Genomic DNA, 15946 nt, shown 5'->3' on the forward strand with positions numbered 1-15946 from the left:
ATGTGTGGAAGTTCTGTTCTGTACTTTAAACAGCCTCAGAAGAAATCTCTACAAACATTTTAATACTCAGAGATCAGTCTTTAAGGTTCATATTAGTAGTAGCTTATCACTCCATGCAGCCCACAGTTCCAGCATGAACCCATACACCAACCAGGGACACATGGATGGCTTTGGTCTCTTGTCACTAAGTTTCCCAAAGGGCAAGTAAAGCCTCCATATTCCTTTAAGACAGACTGAACATTGAACATTATACAACCCCCCAGCTCCCTCGGAGTGCCTCTCTCTCCCTCCCTCATCCTTCTCTTCTCTCCTCTCCTCCCCTCTCCTCTCTCTCTCTCTCTCTCTCTCTCTCCTCTCTCTCTCCCTCCCTCTCTCTCTCCTCTCTCTCTCTCCCTTCTCCCCCCCCCCTCTCTGGCTCACCCTCTCTCTCTGGGTGATCAGTTCAGTGCTGCTGACTGTGTTGGACTCCGGAGCGTCACCCCGACCTGACGCACTCTTGTACCAGAGCGCAGCTGTCACCATTACTTCATGCTTATTGGCCCAAGACCGAGAGAGGCAGAGGCAAACAACCGGAGTGAGAGAGAGAGAGAGATAGTTGGACCCCTGCGCTCTGCTCCATCGATCTGCGGAGGCGCACAGAGGAGTTCTACCGGACGTTGGACACAATTTCTGCGCTTTCGGTTTTTTTTAGGGGGAATGCCAAAAGTGGATTCACGGTTTGGAACATGCTACTGGGCAATTTGGTACGGTAAGACTGTGACAGTTTCGCTGTTTGAACCCCATGTCGATTTGTTTTAGCTTTCATTTGGACGGCTGAAGTGTTTCCCTGCCCCCCCTCCTCCCAGCTCCCAGCTCCCCCTTCTCTTGCAGGATTGATGTATCGACCTGTGAGTGAGAGAACTGCACTTTGCCTCACATTAATGCAAGCTTTGACATTTGCAGCCTTTACCTTAAGAGAGAGGGAATTACATAAGTCTGAGCATCTGAATTATAGAGCAGCTGTTCTTTTGCTCCGACTGACTCTGGGACGAGATCTGTGATGATAATGATGAGGATGATGATGATGATGATGATGATGATGATGGTCTGAACAGCTCATTATCAACAGTGACACACACATCTGTTTACCTGGGGGAGGTAAAGGTAGGCAACAGCAGAGGGTTAATGGTTACACTAAGGGCTGGGGTTTGGCATCATCATCATCATCATCGTGAATAACTAGAATGATTTGGAAGACACTTCCAAGGCTTCATTTGTAATACATTTGGTTAATTTACTAAATAATAATAATAGTTAGAATGGACAATCTCTAATAATATATAATATCATTCTGCCTGTGTTGGAATTTTAGTGCCACCATCTTACCAAGTCATGCTCAAGAGTAAAAACATTTCTAGAATCTGGCTCACTGAGATGTTTAGACGGCTGGTTCCCAACCTTTTTGACCTGTTTGCCTTTAAAACAAAGTAAAATCCTGTGTCACAGGTCTAATACAGGCTATCTGAGTCGTGACCATATGGTTTGATTTGTATCCAGTTATTCATCTTGGGACTATGGGTTGCAGCCGTATAAAGATACCATGTTATAGGCCTACCTCAGTATGAAAATTGACAGTTTTCATACCTTGTACTTTTTTTATCCACAGTATTGAATTCTACTGTATTAATGTTAAAAAGCATTTGGTGATATTTTAGCTAACAAAAATCCTTCTGTTTTTATTCCTTTAAGGGTTCATTGTAACTGATGATAATAATAATTCTGTAATGTCACAATATTTTCTGAGACAGTAATCGTACCGGGAGATTCTAATACTGTTGCAACCCTACTGCTTTGGCATATGAATACAGATAAATTGGTTTCTTTCAGCGGTTCTGGTTCTCTCACTGGTTCCTGGGGCCACTCCATGGTTCTTGTTTCCAGAAGGTTTTATTAAGTGAACACCAAACACCTGAGTTGTAACTTTCTCTGGGTTGAACCCCTGGAAACTTTTTAGTTGGTTGTTGCTTTCTCTCAAACTGCTTACTTAAGTAAGTGATGTCCTTTGGGAAACTACCAGAGAAACAGGCAACACCGGATGCTATTGAATGTTATGACTGCAACAATTAGACTATAAATTGATAAGCCGTTGGAAAGAAACTTAATTGGCAACTATTTTGCCAATGGATCAATTATTTAAAGTTGAAATGTCAAATATTTTCAGCTTTTCAAATGTGAGGATTTGTTGCTTTTCTCTCAAAAAATAAATTGACGGATACTTAAAATAATCGTCCGCTGCAGCCCAACTGTATCTGTCCTGAGAGTGAACAAAAGCTAGAATCTTATTTGAAAAGTTAACCTGTGACAACTAGACTGAGTTCAACAGTGTAAGAGTACCTGCAGGAGGCTGTTGGTGAACTGTTGACTCATCACTGGAGAACGTCTGTCTTTTCTGTCTGTTTACATCCTCAAATTTGAAAGTTTGTGAATTAAAATTGTATTATTTCTCAATTTCTTTCCCTCATTATTTCTTTAAAGTCAAGAAAGTTCTGTTCTGATATCGTAAGCCAATATATTCTGATACCTGTGTGAAGTGAAACGATGTTTGTATTCATGTATATTTCACAGTGAAGCAGCTCTGGTCTGGCTCTGTGGAGCAGTTTATATCCAGGCACACAGACCACCTTCAGCTCCGTGCGTACAGCACATTGTGTAGCTTTGATGGGAACTGAACCTTTATCTGTAGTGCCAGGCTCTTCTCTCTGAGCTATAGAAGGAGTGGAACACTTAACTTTTTTACTGTTGCCATTCCTGGCTGCCCGTTGACCTCTGACCCCTGAGAAGTGAACATGAATGTGTCTCAGAGGTGAAGAAAACAAACTCCTTGTTAGGGCAACAAGGTAGCATAGTGACCCTCTTTCCAGACCTTATTTTAGTCAGTATCCTCATTAAAGGTGTAATATGTCAGAATTTTAGTTTTGTCGTTGTGTCAAAGACGTCTATATATTGTGTTGCAGAGATATCTACTAAAGTTAGCATGCTAACCAGCTTGCTTCGGCCCATCCTTTCTCATAATACCACCTTGTACCTCAAGAAGCGATAGTCTGATAGCTCAGTATAGCTTGTTGTCGTAGTTGAGCTTTCTTAACTTTTTTAGTCTAATAAATAAACAAAAAAAAAACGTCAAAATGTCTAAAAAGGAAATAGTATTACACCTATTACAACCTTCTGAATTCAAGTTTCTGAAGAAATTTTTTTTAAGATGAGTTAACAAGTGAATTAATCACTTGTTAACTCATCTTAAAATAAAACTGGCCACAACTTGCTTAGTTAGTCTTACCACTGTTCCAACATTCACAAGCTCTGGTTTGGTCTCAATTTGGTCTCTGCCATGTCTTTGTTGTTCCCAGAGTTAGAGAGTCAGAGTCCTGGTTAGAACCGCTGCAAATCACCTCGGTACTGTATTCCCTGTCACAAACCAGTTTGCCCGCTGGCCAGTCCAGCATCAGTCCCCGCTAGTATCCCTCCCGCCCTGGGCCACGTCCTCCTCTCTGTGTTCCAAAGCATACAGTATATACAGCTACTTTGACTGCTAGCTGCACAGTTAGGTCTGCTAACGGCAGCTACAGTTAGCAGCCGATATCGTTTACTCTGGTGATATGCTTTCCTCTATTTAGAGTTTGAATTTGACCAATTCTTACCTATTGCACCTTGAAGTGTCCTTGAGTAAAAAGACATTAAGGCTCTACTCATCCCAGAGATGCCTGACCTTTGACCTGCAACCCTTGAATGGACAGTGGACAGAGATTTCCTTTATCGGAGTCAATAAATAATTATTTGATGTATGTTTTTGTAATGTGTTTTCTGCAGGTAGTGGTTGTGTTCTGTCTGTGGGGTACTGATGTCAGCAGAGCTTATGTTTTTCAAGCCAGTAGACCTTTAGATGGAGGAGACAACCCACCACCTCACACTAAAGGTGAGAACAGCTGTAGATGTTTGATTCAGGACAAAATGGAAGATCTGCTTTTTGACATTCAAAACAATTCCTCATGTAGTGAAATAAAGCTGATTATATACTCTTTAAATCACCAAGCTGGTGGTTTACATGCTGTACTCTACATTATTGCAGATCACGCTTTTAGATCTTAGATTGTGTCCTTCCAGGCAGCCATTGGTTTCAGAGCATTTCACAGTGCTTTAATCTACAGAGAATTAAAGTCATCACAGTGACATGTAGTTGTTTTATTCAGTTATTTTTCATCATGTGGCACTATACAGGGAAGCAGAGACCATCTCAGTGCATTCGTGGATCCTCTGACATCCCAGAATTACTACTGTGCTACAGAAAAAGACTACGTTAATTATGTTATGTTGATGAAAAACAATTCTGAGTAAAATCCAATGCAGAAACCACCACAAAGCAAACATGGGTGTGGAAATATAAGGATCATGCATTAACAAACATTACTCTCAAAACTCAGATACCAACAAGCTTTCAAAAACAGTCCTCACATATGCTACGATACTGAAACCTTGACAATACAGAAAGACTGTTTGGCTTTCTGGTTCTTTCCTTGTGTATTGAAGTGAACTGACGCCACAGACTGCCTGCAGAGTGCTTTGATTTTTCAATCAAACCGTACAGTTTGTAGTGTTTGTAGTTAAGGCCCTTTAACCTTCATCTGTAATGTGTGTACTGTACTTGCATGAATGTATGGTTCTTTAAAGATGCTGACACATTTCCTTTCAAATAAGGTGGAACTATGAATCTTAGGAAAGAAAAAAATTGGACTGATTTTTATTAACAGTATATTTGCAGCAGTGGCGTCTAACTGTGGCCCTCTCCTCTCTCCAGTCGTCTCAGAGTGGATCAGCTCAGCGGGCTCCTGCAAGGGGAGGTGCTTTGAGCTGGAGGAGGCCAAACCTCCAGGATGCAGGTGTGACAATCTGTGTAAAACCTACTACAGCTGCTGCACTGACTTCGACGAGCACTGCCTGAAAACAGGTCAGTCTGTTGTCCAACTTCATCACTTCTCCTGTTTTAACTTCTTTAACAATATTCTCCGACAAGGACGCTGTCATTTCTGTCCTGTTTGATAGTTTAACAGGTATCAAAAATGCCTTTGGTCAAGAAACAAGGGATAAAGTTTTTGTTCAGATTTAACAGATTTCTAACATTGTGAGAATTTTGTAACTTGCTTTTTGACTGGTACTTTTCTCCCATGATTGTCTGTATTTTTAAGGACATTAATGGACATTTTAAAGTTGAAAACAATTTTATTTTTATTGAAGCATCAATTTTAATCGTTTTACGAAGTCATGTATGTGCTCATAGTTCTTTCAAGCTGATATAAGCAGTTCAGTAATTACCTGATAATGGACTAATTAATAATGGACTTTTATATTAACAGTGTGTATTTAGGTTTTATACACAAAGTGCATATATAGATGTTCTTGTAGAAATTTGCCAAACAATGGATGAGCATTTCTATGGAGCCCAGTATTCATGTTAAAGGATGTCCTGTAGTGGATACTAAATCAACTTACTTCTATCCTCAAGGATAACGGTGGTGTTTTTATCTCGATTATGAGTTTGGCAGTTGTGTATGTGTGTGTGTGTCCATGTGTGTGTGTCTGTCTGCAGATAATCTTGCGCACTACTCAACCATTCAGCCTCATATATTTTGTGATCATTTATGACGGTATGCTCATGGACCTCTTCTGGTTGTTGATTCAAAATGTCTGAAAAACCTTGAAAAACCTCCTTTATGGATTGCTCTGTTTGATACCGACTGCTGACTCCTCACCCCTCTTAAAGTTCCAGTGTGTAACATTTAGAAGGATCTATTGGCAGAAATGGAATATGATATTCATAGTTCAGTCAGACAACTGGCGTTTGAAATGTTTATTAAAGCAGTATAGCATATTTAGATTTTGCCGTCTAGGCTGCGACCTCATATGTTTACATAGAGATATTGGGGAGTGATGTGCAAATACCTTAACCCCCAGTCGGAGCCTACAGGTGGATGCTGGCAGCAGGCAGCAATAGCTTACAGAGCAGCAGCAGCAGCAGCAGCAATACGGATGCAAGGCAACAGGCATTGACAGAGCAGAGGGAGAGCTGGGAAATGTTGCAGTTTAAATAGACCAGATTGGAAAGGAGCGCTTGGTTAGTGATTATGGAATAAGGCATGTCATGTGTGTATATCAGCGCAGCTCAAGTTGACTGCCTGAACTAGCTTGCAGGCTTCACTCCATGTATGTTTTCATTAGGGGATATCACCTGACAATCGTTATGTTCTTGTTACCTTAGAATGAGCCTTTTATATCGACAGACGCCGCGGGTCGCCTTCTGTGGAGGTCACCATGATGAACCACCATGTTTCTACAGTAGCCCAGAAGGGACAAAAACATTACAATCATTAGCTCTAGATAGGGGTGTTTCATGCTTTTTGCAGCCATATAGTTATATATTACTATTGATGAGTTAATTACTATATATATATATATATAGTTTCTCTTGGAAGGGGGAGGGTGAAGTGACACTAAATGCCATTAAAACCTACCCAACAATTGTTAGGCTAAAAACAAGGCTTTGGTCTCATCTTGAACTGTAGCAGCTGCAAATGAATTCCATATCCGAAATTCCGAAAAAGTTACGATACAACATGAATAAATCCTGCTGCCATTCTAACTGTGGCAGTTTTTGGCTTTGATACAATACTTGTTAGTGAATTCACTGTTGGTTTTGATCTTTTCATAAGATTTGTTGACAATAAGAATAGACACAGACAGAATATCACCAGACTGATCCAGAGTCTCCGTATATTATACAGTGTGGGTGTATGTTGTTTTTCCTGTTTGAATTTCCATTGATGGAAGTTAATAGTGTGTTTATTGACGACTTTTTTCAGGTTTATTTACACATTTTGTACACACACAGATTGACTAATATCAGTAGCAGTAGTGGAGTTATCTATTATAATAGTTCACAGCAGTACTGCAGTAGCTCCAGTACTCAGAAAGCTCAGCTTACACAATGATAAGCACTTAGCTGTTACATCATTGAGACAAAGTCTGAGAGTTAGCCAAAATGCTAAAATTTTCATCTGATGCTAATTTAGAACTTTGCTGGATAAAGAGACAATTTAATCTTGAAAACATTATGGTAACCAGACTGGGACATTTTCCAGAACAAAACAATATGATGATTGTAGCTCATGAATTCTACAACCATGAGATACTTGTGAGGGTTTTCTTTTACAAGAAGTTGCTTGTAACCGGATAATTCGTAACAGACTGGAGGAGATCTAAGTTGTCAATGCCATTTGTTCGTGATGTTTTTCATATGGTTGTCAGCCTCACTGGGAGGGTTTTATGTTCATGAACTTCCCTCCTTCCTCTATCTCAGCGGGAGGTTTTGAGTGCACTCAGGCTCGCTGCGGGGAGGAGAGGAATGACGACCACGCCTGCCACTGCTCAGAGGACTGTCTGGAGAAGGGAGATTGCTGCTCCAACTACAAGTCACTCTGCAAAGGTACTTATTGTGAGAGTAGGACTGCAACGAATGCTTATTTTCATTATATATTTTTCATTAGCAATTAATCTGTCAATCAGTTTATCGATTAATCGATTAATCACTTGATCCATAACAGGTCAGAAAATGGTGAGAAATATTGATCACTGTTTCCAAAGATCCCAAGATATTAAATTTACAGAGGTTAGAGGATATTCTTACATTTGAGAAGTTGAAATCAGAGAAGTTTGACACTTTTACCAGTATACATATATATGATTAGAAATGGTGAGTGAATGAGCATGGAAGTAGGCAATCACTCTGTGCTGTTGTTTCCATGTGAGGTGAGACTTCATGGGTGCAAGGAGACTGTGAGGACATCAAGAGTGCGGAATGCCCTGCAGGGTGAGTCTGAAACTGAAAAACTCAGCAACAATGAAACATAAGAGCCACTGTGTGTGCTGACGCTGTAATTGACACATTTTGTTTTTATTTTATTTAAGAGAAGATGAATGAAGATGTATTTAATCAACACCTACCATATTCATAAGGATCCATTCATTCTGTCCTTTTAAAATGATGCAATTGCCACCAGTCAATTTAACTTTTTTTTGCTCAGCTTCATCCGTCCTCCCCTCATCATGCTGTCTGTCGACGGGTTCAGAGCCTCCTACCTGAAGAAGGGCAAATCTGTCATTCCCAACATACATAAACTCCGTATGTCTTCTGTACTTTTTCTTACGTTTCATTTCCTAAATGCAGTTGTAGCGAAGTCCTGATCTGTGTGACAGTGTGAAGCTCGTCCTGTAATTTAGCTGAAGATAAATGTATCATCTAATTGCAGGTTTGATCTTGATTGTAGTGCTTAAAATATTTTTTTTATGAAGTTTAATAATGAAAAGTTTACATTTGCTTCCTCTTAGGCGCATGTGGTACTTCAGCACCCTACATGCGACCAGTCTACCCATCGAAGACCTTCCCAAATTTATATACACTAGCCACAGTAAGTGATCCTGGGTAATGTCTGAATGACCGGTTCATATTTTTTATCATGCAACACCAGAGGGGACAGTAGAGCAGTGCTGTTAATATGTACTCCTATGTTGGGCTAAGTCAATACAAATGTTTGCCAATAGCCCTGTTCATAAGGTCCTACAGCCTGCAGATGTTGTGACGCTGCTGCAGGGCTGACTTTCATTAACTGCACTGGCATTGCTCTCTCTGCAGGGTCTCTACCCAGAGTCCCATGGGATTGTGGGGAACACCATGCACGACCCGGTGTTTAATGCCACCTTCAGTCTGCGCACCAGAGAGAAACTGAACCACCGCTGGTGGGGCGGACAGCCTGTGAGTACACTCTAGATACCAGCCTGTGATTGGATTGGATTCAGTTCAAACTCACATGCTGGCTAACTAAACTGTAGTGAAAGAAACTAAAAGCCTGAACTGGTTAGCACTCCGTTACGGTATGTCACTTCATTAGACTGATTTCAGGTTCTGACACAACTGAAACTTTGTAAGTCACAAATCTCACAGTCTAGTTTCATATTCTGGAGGCCCATTAAAGGTCCAGTGTGTAACATTTAGGAGGATCTATTGGCAGAAATGGAAGACAATATTCATAGGTATGTTTTTATTAGTGTGTTGTGCTAAGCTATGCAAAAACACCCTTCCTGAACCAATCGTTATGATGGTCCTGGATTCAGAGAGATTAAACTGATCTGAACATTGTGTACAATGAGTTAGTAGTATGGAACTGAGACACAGCAGTATGACCTCAGGAGCAAAGGTGACGCATTGCACTGTGGGATTTTTAAGCATAGTATGCTGAGGAGGGACATTTGATTTCTGATAACCTCCTTCTTGTTCTGTTTCACAGATCTGGATCACAGCGGAGGAACAAGGAGTGAAAGCAGGCACTTTCTTCTGGCCTTGGTACTTAAGTTAGTACTGGAATATTTTTCAATAGCTTTAGACACGGAACGCAGCACGGCACCGGTAACTTCCAGAACCTTGAAGTTGAGAGAAAAAAGATTCATGGTTGGTTTAGGAGGCAAAGAATATGTGTTACTGTATACTTGCAGCCAGTGTTGGTCCAACATTTATTCTAAAAGCTGAACTTTGAAATGTCAGAAAATAGAATATTCCTTGAAATCACCCAATATGGCTAATTATTGTTAATTTTTGATTTTCAACGAAAAATACAAATATTTATTTAAATTAATTGGTTTAAACTGATTTTATATTCCCATTTCCCAAATCTAACTCATAATGTCATTACAAAAGTATAAAGAAGCAGGAATAGAATCCAGAGATGATCTTAGTTTATCATCAGATAAAGATTTAAAGGTGATTTTCTCTTTATTTCACCTAAATGACTGCACAGACAGATTAGTTTCAGAAAGCATTTGCATATCCATGACATAATGATCACGAGGGTAAGAGGCTGAGCGCTCATCACATCCTGACAATGGCCCCAATCACACAGACACACAATCACAAGACAATTCCCCCACATACTCAGTCACAACAGAGGCCATTGAAGACTCAAAGCCGCCGAAACAGCTGTTTGTTGGAGCATCGAGCAAAAATAAATTGAATCAAGACAAAGTGGTAAAGGAGAGGCACCAGACTGGTTTTTATGTCTCAGTGTTATAGATATTGCTTGTAACAAGGCTTACGTCTATTACTCTGTTTCCACTGTCTTTGTGCAAGGACACACAGACAATTACAGACAGATCAGCTCCCCTTTTTTCCTTTTTGTTCATAAGAACAGGTGGTTCTTTTAATCCAGTAAATATCCAAATATATCCTGTGAAGAATATGTGATAAAAGCCAGTTATAGTTTAAACTGACATCGTGCTTCTTCATCATCATTCGCTATGTTTGGTTTCCAGGGTGATTCCTCTGGAGAGGAGGATTTTGACCATCCTGCGCTGGCTGCATCTGCCCGATGATGAGAGGTACGTCTGTCTACTCTTCATGTAGGGTTTTGAGAAAAATGTAGTTTTATTTGGGTCTTGGAAATGTGGGTCTTTCTCATTGCAGAAACTTTGACTTGCAGTTCCAGTGAAGTGTCCCAATAAGCCAAGACACAGAGCCAAAACCATATGCACAACACCGGGCTCCTGGAACTGGCTGATTTAAACTGACTGCAGTCATTACTGATGTTATTAGTCATACTTGTGTTTGACAAAATGTCTGCTGTGGGAACCGCACAGCTGCAATACAACTGTACTTTTGGGCATTATAACTATTGGTTATGGTTCTTTTTTCCCTCCAGGTTGTCTGTCCCCAGAATATAAAGAACTGTGTTTAAGTTCATCATGGAATGATTATAATGGAGTGTTTTTTTAAATGCATGTCAACAGCAGACATAAAGCTGGTGAATAAAATGTCACCACTGAATGGAACAGGAAACTATGAATGAGGCTCATTATGTAATTTTTTTCCTTCCTTTTACCGTAACACACATGCCAGATTTCTAGATTAAATCCTAACTGTTTCCCCATATTGAGTACTTACTTAACTCAGGTCAGGTTTCAAGTTTCTTTTCCCCAGAAACTCCTCATGCTTATTATGAGCATAAAGTGACTGTGGTTATTCTGTCAGCAGCTACATGAACAAGCTGTGGTCTTGTGCACGTTTTACTGGAAGTATGTATACTTTAGAATTTATTTCTCTAATTTCTGGTGAGGTAATGCTCCTGCATTTATATCTTAAAATGTATGTCAAAGATGTCAAGAGGGTTGTATATGGGTTTATATGAGAAGTGCTGTGTGTTTTATATTTGGTCAGGCGTGTCAGTGAGTGCCTCTTGGAGACTTGAAGATAAAGGTTGTTTTTAGTGTTGAGCTGAACCTGGGTCAGTGAAGGGGTCACAAGCTGTTTTTAGTGCACTGAGGCAGTGGGTTGACAAGATTTTCATGTTTCTTTGTTCTGTGTGAGTTGAGGTGAGACGCTCACTGCCAGAAACAACAAGTTTTTTACAAGTCTGAACTGATTTTTAAGGTGAAAATCATGATTAAAATGTGTGTGTGTCTCTCTTCAGGCCGTACGTTTACGCTGTCCACTCAGAGCAGCCGGATACCTTCGGACATCGGCTGGGACCGCTCAGCAGTGAGGTGAGTGTGAGGCCTGAGAGTGGAGGTGTGTGCGTCATTGGGGTCGTGCTCCATTACATTATTACATGCTGTTTTTCCTCCCCTGTGTATAGCTGGACAACCCTCTGAGGGAGATCGACAACATCATCGGTCATCTGATGAACGGTCTGAAGCAGATGAACCTGCATCGCTGCATCAACGTTATTGTCGTAGGGGACCATGGTAGGACCACCATATAATCTTTGAAGCCTGGACATTTGTGTTATCTCTTTTTTTTCAGTTAATTCTGGCCAGTTTGTTTGAAGTTAATAAGTAAATGGATGACTTACAAATGCCTCCAAAAAACAAGATAAACCCAAAAAAACAAAACAAAACCATTATAAAGCTGGTTATATAAATATACTGACTGTGCTCTGGATTTTAATCATGCCTTTTTATCTTCATTACTACGGTCAGTTCACCGTCTCACTTTGTTGTAGTTTTATGCACCCGAGTTTCAACATATCTGTATCTAAGATTTCTGCCTCCAACCCCAAACAATAGAGGTGAATGAAACCTACACCGCAAAAGCTCAACTGTGGCTTGTCTGTCAAAAACATTCACAATTCATTGTTTCTTTGGATATTGCACAGTACAGTTCTGCTACCTCAAACCCATGTATTGGGTTTGTGATTTTCTTCTTAATTTACTTACAGTCCCCAGTGGGGAGAGGTAAATGTAGCCAATGACTTGCATTAGCCTGGTGAGCCAACAGCCCATAACAAATAAGATTAGCCTCAGGTCTTGGGTCGCATTCAGGTCTCATATTTGGCAGTGTCATGTGGGTTGAGTTGGCTCGATTCATACAGACTACAAGTCTAATTCCTTGAATCATTTTTACTGGAACGACTTCTACAAAAGAAATAGGCCCTGTAGAAACTGTTGACAGTGAGCTCTGCAGATTCAGAGTAACTGGGACATTGTTGGAAAGACACTTTAAGCTTAAGTCCTGTTCAGCTCCAGTGTATTGTCAGAAGCATTTGTGTCAAATGTTGGCACATAACAAAACTATCAAAAATTTTTTTACGTTACTTAGGGTTAACTGACCTTTAAATTATAATAACAGAAACCGTGGCTGTCTTTTCTGTCTCTCAGGTATGGAGGAGACCCACTGCGATCAGACAGAATTTCTCAGCAGCTACCCGCTCAACATAGATGAGATCACGCTGATCCCCGGCTCACTGGGCAGAATACGACCCCGCGACCCCAAATCCACCACATGTAAGATGAGAGCGGTCGTTTTAACACGAGACTGTATCAGAATATTTTCACAAAATAAAACAGACTTCATTTTGATGTAATATTTTCCTTTCCAGATGACCCCAAAGTTGTGGTTGCAAACCTCACTGTAAGTACTACAAAAACAAAACCATTGTTCCAGTACTTTCTCAAAGAGAGAGAGAGAGAGAGAAAGGGGTCAGGTCGTTCACCTACATATTTGTTGTTTTAGTGTAAAATGCCAACTCAGCACTTCAAGCCGTACCTGAAGCAGCATTTACCCAAGAGGCTTCACTACGCCAACAACCGCAGGATCGAGGATGTCCACCTGCTGATGGAGAGGAAGTGGCACATCGCCAGGTAACCTGTGACGTACTGATTTAGTTTAAATGAAATGACACAATCAGGGGAAGCCTCGAGCAGCCTGTGCTCTCTATTTCACATTTAATTAAAGTCCTTGGCTCTCCTCGGCATTGAGAACCCAACATTACCCAACCCGAACCAGCTCTCAGGTCCACCTTTTAGTGCAGCTGAGTTTAAGATCAGGTCCAACTTAAACTCTTGAATCTGTGAAAACTTTTGACTGGAGCCTAAATGACGAAAGAAGACCTGAGAGATATTTGACAACATGGACTGCCCAGTAAAAATGCAAAAAATAAAATAAAATGATGACTTCACTAACTATTATCTTCCTCATTATTGATTAATTGTAACCTAAGGACACAAAGTTGTGTGGTAAGTGCTCTGCTCTTTTACCTTTACACTACCAACAGCAAGAGCCCAGTCCTTCTGTCTGTGTGGTAGAAAGTTGACTTCATCAGGTAGAAAAAAGACAAAATGCCAAAAGGTTCTTAGAACATATTCTAAGTCTGTTGGGTAAAGGGAAAACAGTATATTCTGATAAAGTGAAAAATTCCCTGTCATCAAAATTAACAACTGATAACATGGTGGAATTTCACCCAGCAGTGAGAGAACTTAAGATTTGGGAGTTTTTATGTTTGTTTAGTTTCTGTTTCACTTCATGTGGAGAAATCATGGCAGGAATTATTCTTAATGTTCTCTACAGTTTCACTATATTTCAATATTCTATGTTTATTTTTGTATTTATTCCAGGAAAATGCCAGAAAAACTGAGGACTCGGTGTGGTTTCTTTGGTGACCACGGCTTTGATAACAAGATAACCAGCATGAGGGTACTGTGGTGTTTTATACCTATTTTTCTCTCCTGTATTATATATATTATATTCTAACTGTAACTACAATACACCTCTAAGGTTACAGGATTATTGATTTAAGATTGAAACCAGATAAACCAGTTTTTTTCTCTCTGGTGTGACCATTTGTTGAACTGTAAAAAACACCTCACCATCATCGGCAAATCGCTTCCGATGTATCACTATCATCAAGCAACCACTGTTCAGCTACTGTTTAATAGGTGTAATACAGATGCTATACATTCATTTTAATGCAAGTTTAACACTGATTTAGTAGAGAACTGTATGTTTACTGTGTACATTTCTTCTTTCCTTCATGCAGACCATATTCATGGGTCATGGGCCGAGCTTCAAGTTCCAGAAAAGAGTGCCAGAGTTTGAAAATATAGAATTATATAACGTCATGTGTGGTGAGATTACTATTTTCCCTTAATGGTTTCCTTTTAGTCAGTATGGGCAGGACTTTAGTGATGCCATAGTAATGTCATAATTAGGGAGTTAAACCTTTTCTTGTGTAATGTGTTAACTCCAAAACCTTTTTATCTGAACCTAGTTGATTTTATCCCAGAATATACATGTTCAGATACATTTCTGATGGTTCCTATCATGTTTTTTATCTCTCTGTCAGACTTGTTGGGGTTGAAGCCGGCCCCTAACAACGGCACACACGGCAGCTTGAACGATATGCTGAAAGAACCGCTGTACCACCCCAGCATGCCAGAGGAAGTGACGCCGCCATCGCCGACGTCCGACCCTGATGCCACTGTGACCCACGACCTGGGCTGCAGCTGTGATGATGAGGTCAGAGGAGCACAGTGGCGTCACAAAACATCATGCCTGACACAGGCTGCATCAGTCCATGTTTCTCCATGAGGGGGCAGAATAACATCTTGTGTTTTTCTGTTACAGAACAAAGTAGAGGAGATCATTGAAGCCTTCAGTCCTCCACCAGATGGAATCTACAGTTACAGTAGGTTTCTTAAATTTTTTTTTTTTGTTCGATAAAACTTCATTCTTCTCTCAGCCAATAGGGAGTAACTGTGTGTGCCCCTGTGTGTGTGTTTGTGCAGACAGTACACACCTCCCATTTGGTCGTCCAGCCGTGATGTTTGACACTCAGTACAGTTTGCTTCATCATGTGGAGTTCATCAGCGGGTACAGCAGAGAGCTGGCCATGCCTCTGTGGACAGCATACACACAGGTACAGACAGGTACACACACACACACACACACACACACACACACACACACTTACTTACAAATTCTCCCTTTGCTTTAAACATTACTGTAGTAATGATTTATATTTAGTTTGTCTTGGTTTGAGTTTTCAACAACAGTAGAAGATAAATTCTGCTTGTCTTTAGGTCATGATTATAAAAAAGTGCTTATTTATTCTGTGATGGATTATCAATCTTCAGCAAGTTTCAGGTCTCAAAAAACTGATTTTTAATAGTGAATTGAAATGAAATCAAATAAATTTGCCACTCTGAACACAGAAATTTAATTTAAAGGTTCCCTCTTCAATTTAAAATCAGTTTTTGTCATACAGTGTGATGTTTGAGCTTCACTGCACAGAATGATGTGTGTGCAGAGTTTGACACTAAAAGGATGTTTTTGCATTCATCTGCTGAAAGATTCTCTGTGGTCAATGAAAATTAAAATTTTTAAGGGGTGGGGCCTACAAGCACAATTTGTCACATCACAATATTTTGGTCCAGTATGCATCTTCTACAGTGTGATCCACCAGTACACATATACTGAGAATGGACTTCACAGTGAAGTAGGAGACACCTCGTGTCCAGCAAGAAAACATTAAAAATGAACACAGTTTGCATATTCATAGATTGTGGATTTGTTTATGAGGTAGAAGGAGTAAATTCA

General features: G+C 40.2%; 1 protein-coding gene across 1 annotated transcript in view; it reads left to right on the plus strand.

Annotated features, from left to right (window-relative positions):
* Window positions 1–469: 469 nt before the first annotated feature.
* The window catches only part of LOC118342690 (ectonucleotide pyrophosphatase/phosphodiesterase family member 2), a gene marked incomplete in the record, with an annotated part of 38878 nt that continues 23401 nt past the window's right edge, over window positions 470–15946 (plus strand). Inside the window, 20 exon segments of the mRNA XM_035681305.1 lie at window positions 470–743; window positions 3847–3952; window positions 4832–4981; window positions 7388–7513; window positions 7837–7897; window positions 8112–8209; window positions 8416–8495; window positions 8720–8839; window positions 9372–9427; window positions 10390–10455; window positions 11544–11616; window positions 11709–11817; window positions 12730–12855; window positions 12951–12982; window positions 13085–13212; window positions 13966–14044; window positions 14388–14475; window positions 14694–14866; window positions 14975–15035; window positions 15136–15264. Coding sequence (XP_035537198.1) covers window positions 726–743; window positions 3847–3952; window positions 4832–4981; window positions 7388–7513; window positions 7837–7897; window positions 8112–8209; window positions 8416–8495; window positions 8720–8839; window positions 9372–9427; window positions 10390–10455; window positions 11544–11616; window positions 11709–11817; window positions 12730–12855; window positions 12951–12982; window positions 13085–13212; window positions 13966–14044; window positions 14388–14475; window positions 14694–14866; window positions 14975–15035; window positions 15136–15264 — 1879 coding nt within the window.

Source organism: Morone saxatilis, unplaced genomic scaffold, assembly GCF_004916995.1.
Source record: "Morone saxatilis isolate NCDOM2014 unplaced genomic scaffold, NCSU_SB_2.0 Contig9, whole genome shotgun sequence".
Lineage (NCBI taxonomy): Eukaryota > Metazoa > Chordata > Actinopteri > Moronidae > Morone > Morone saxatilis.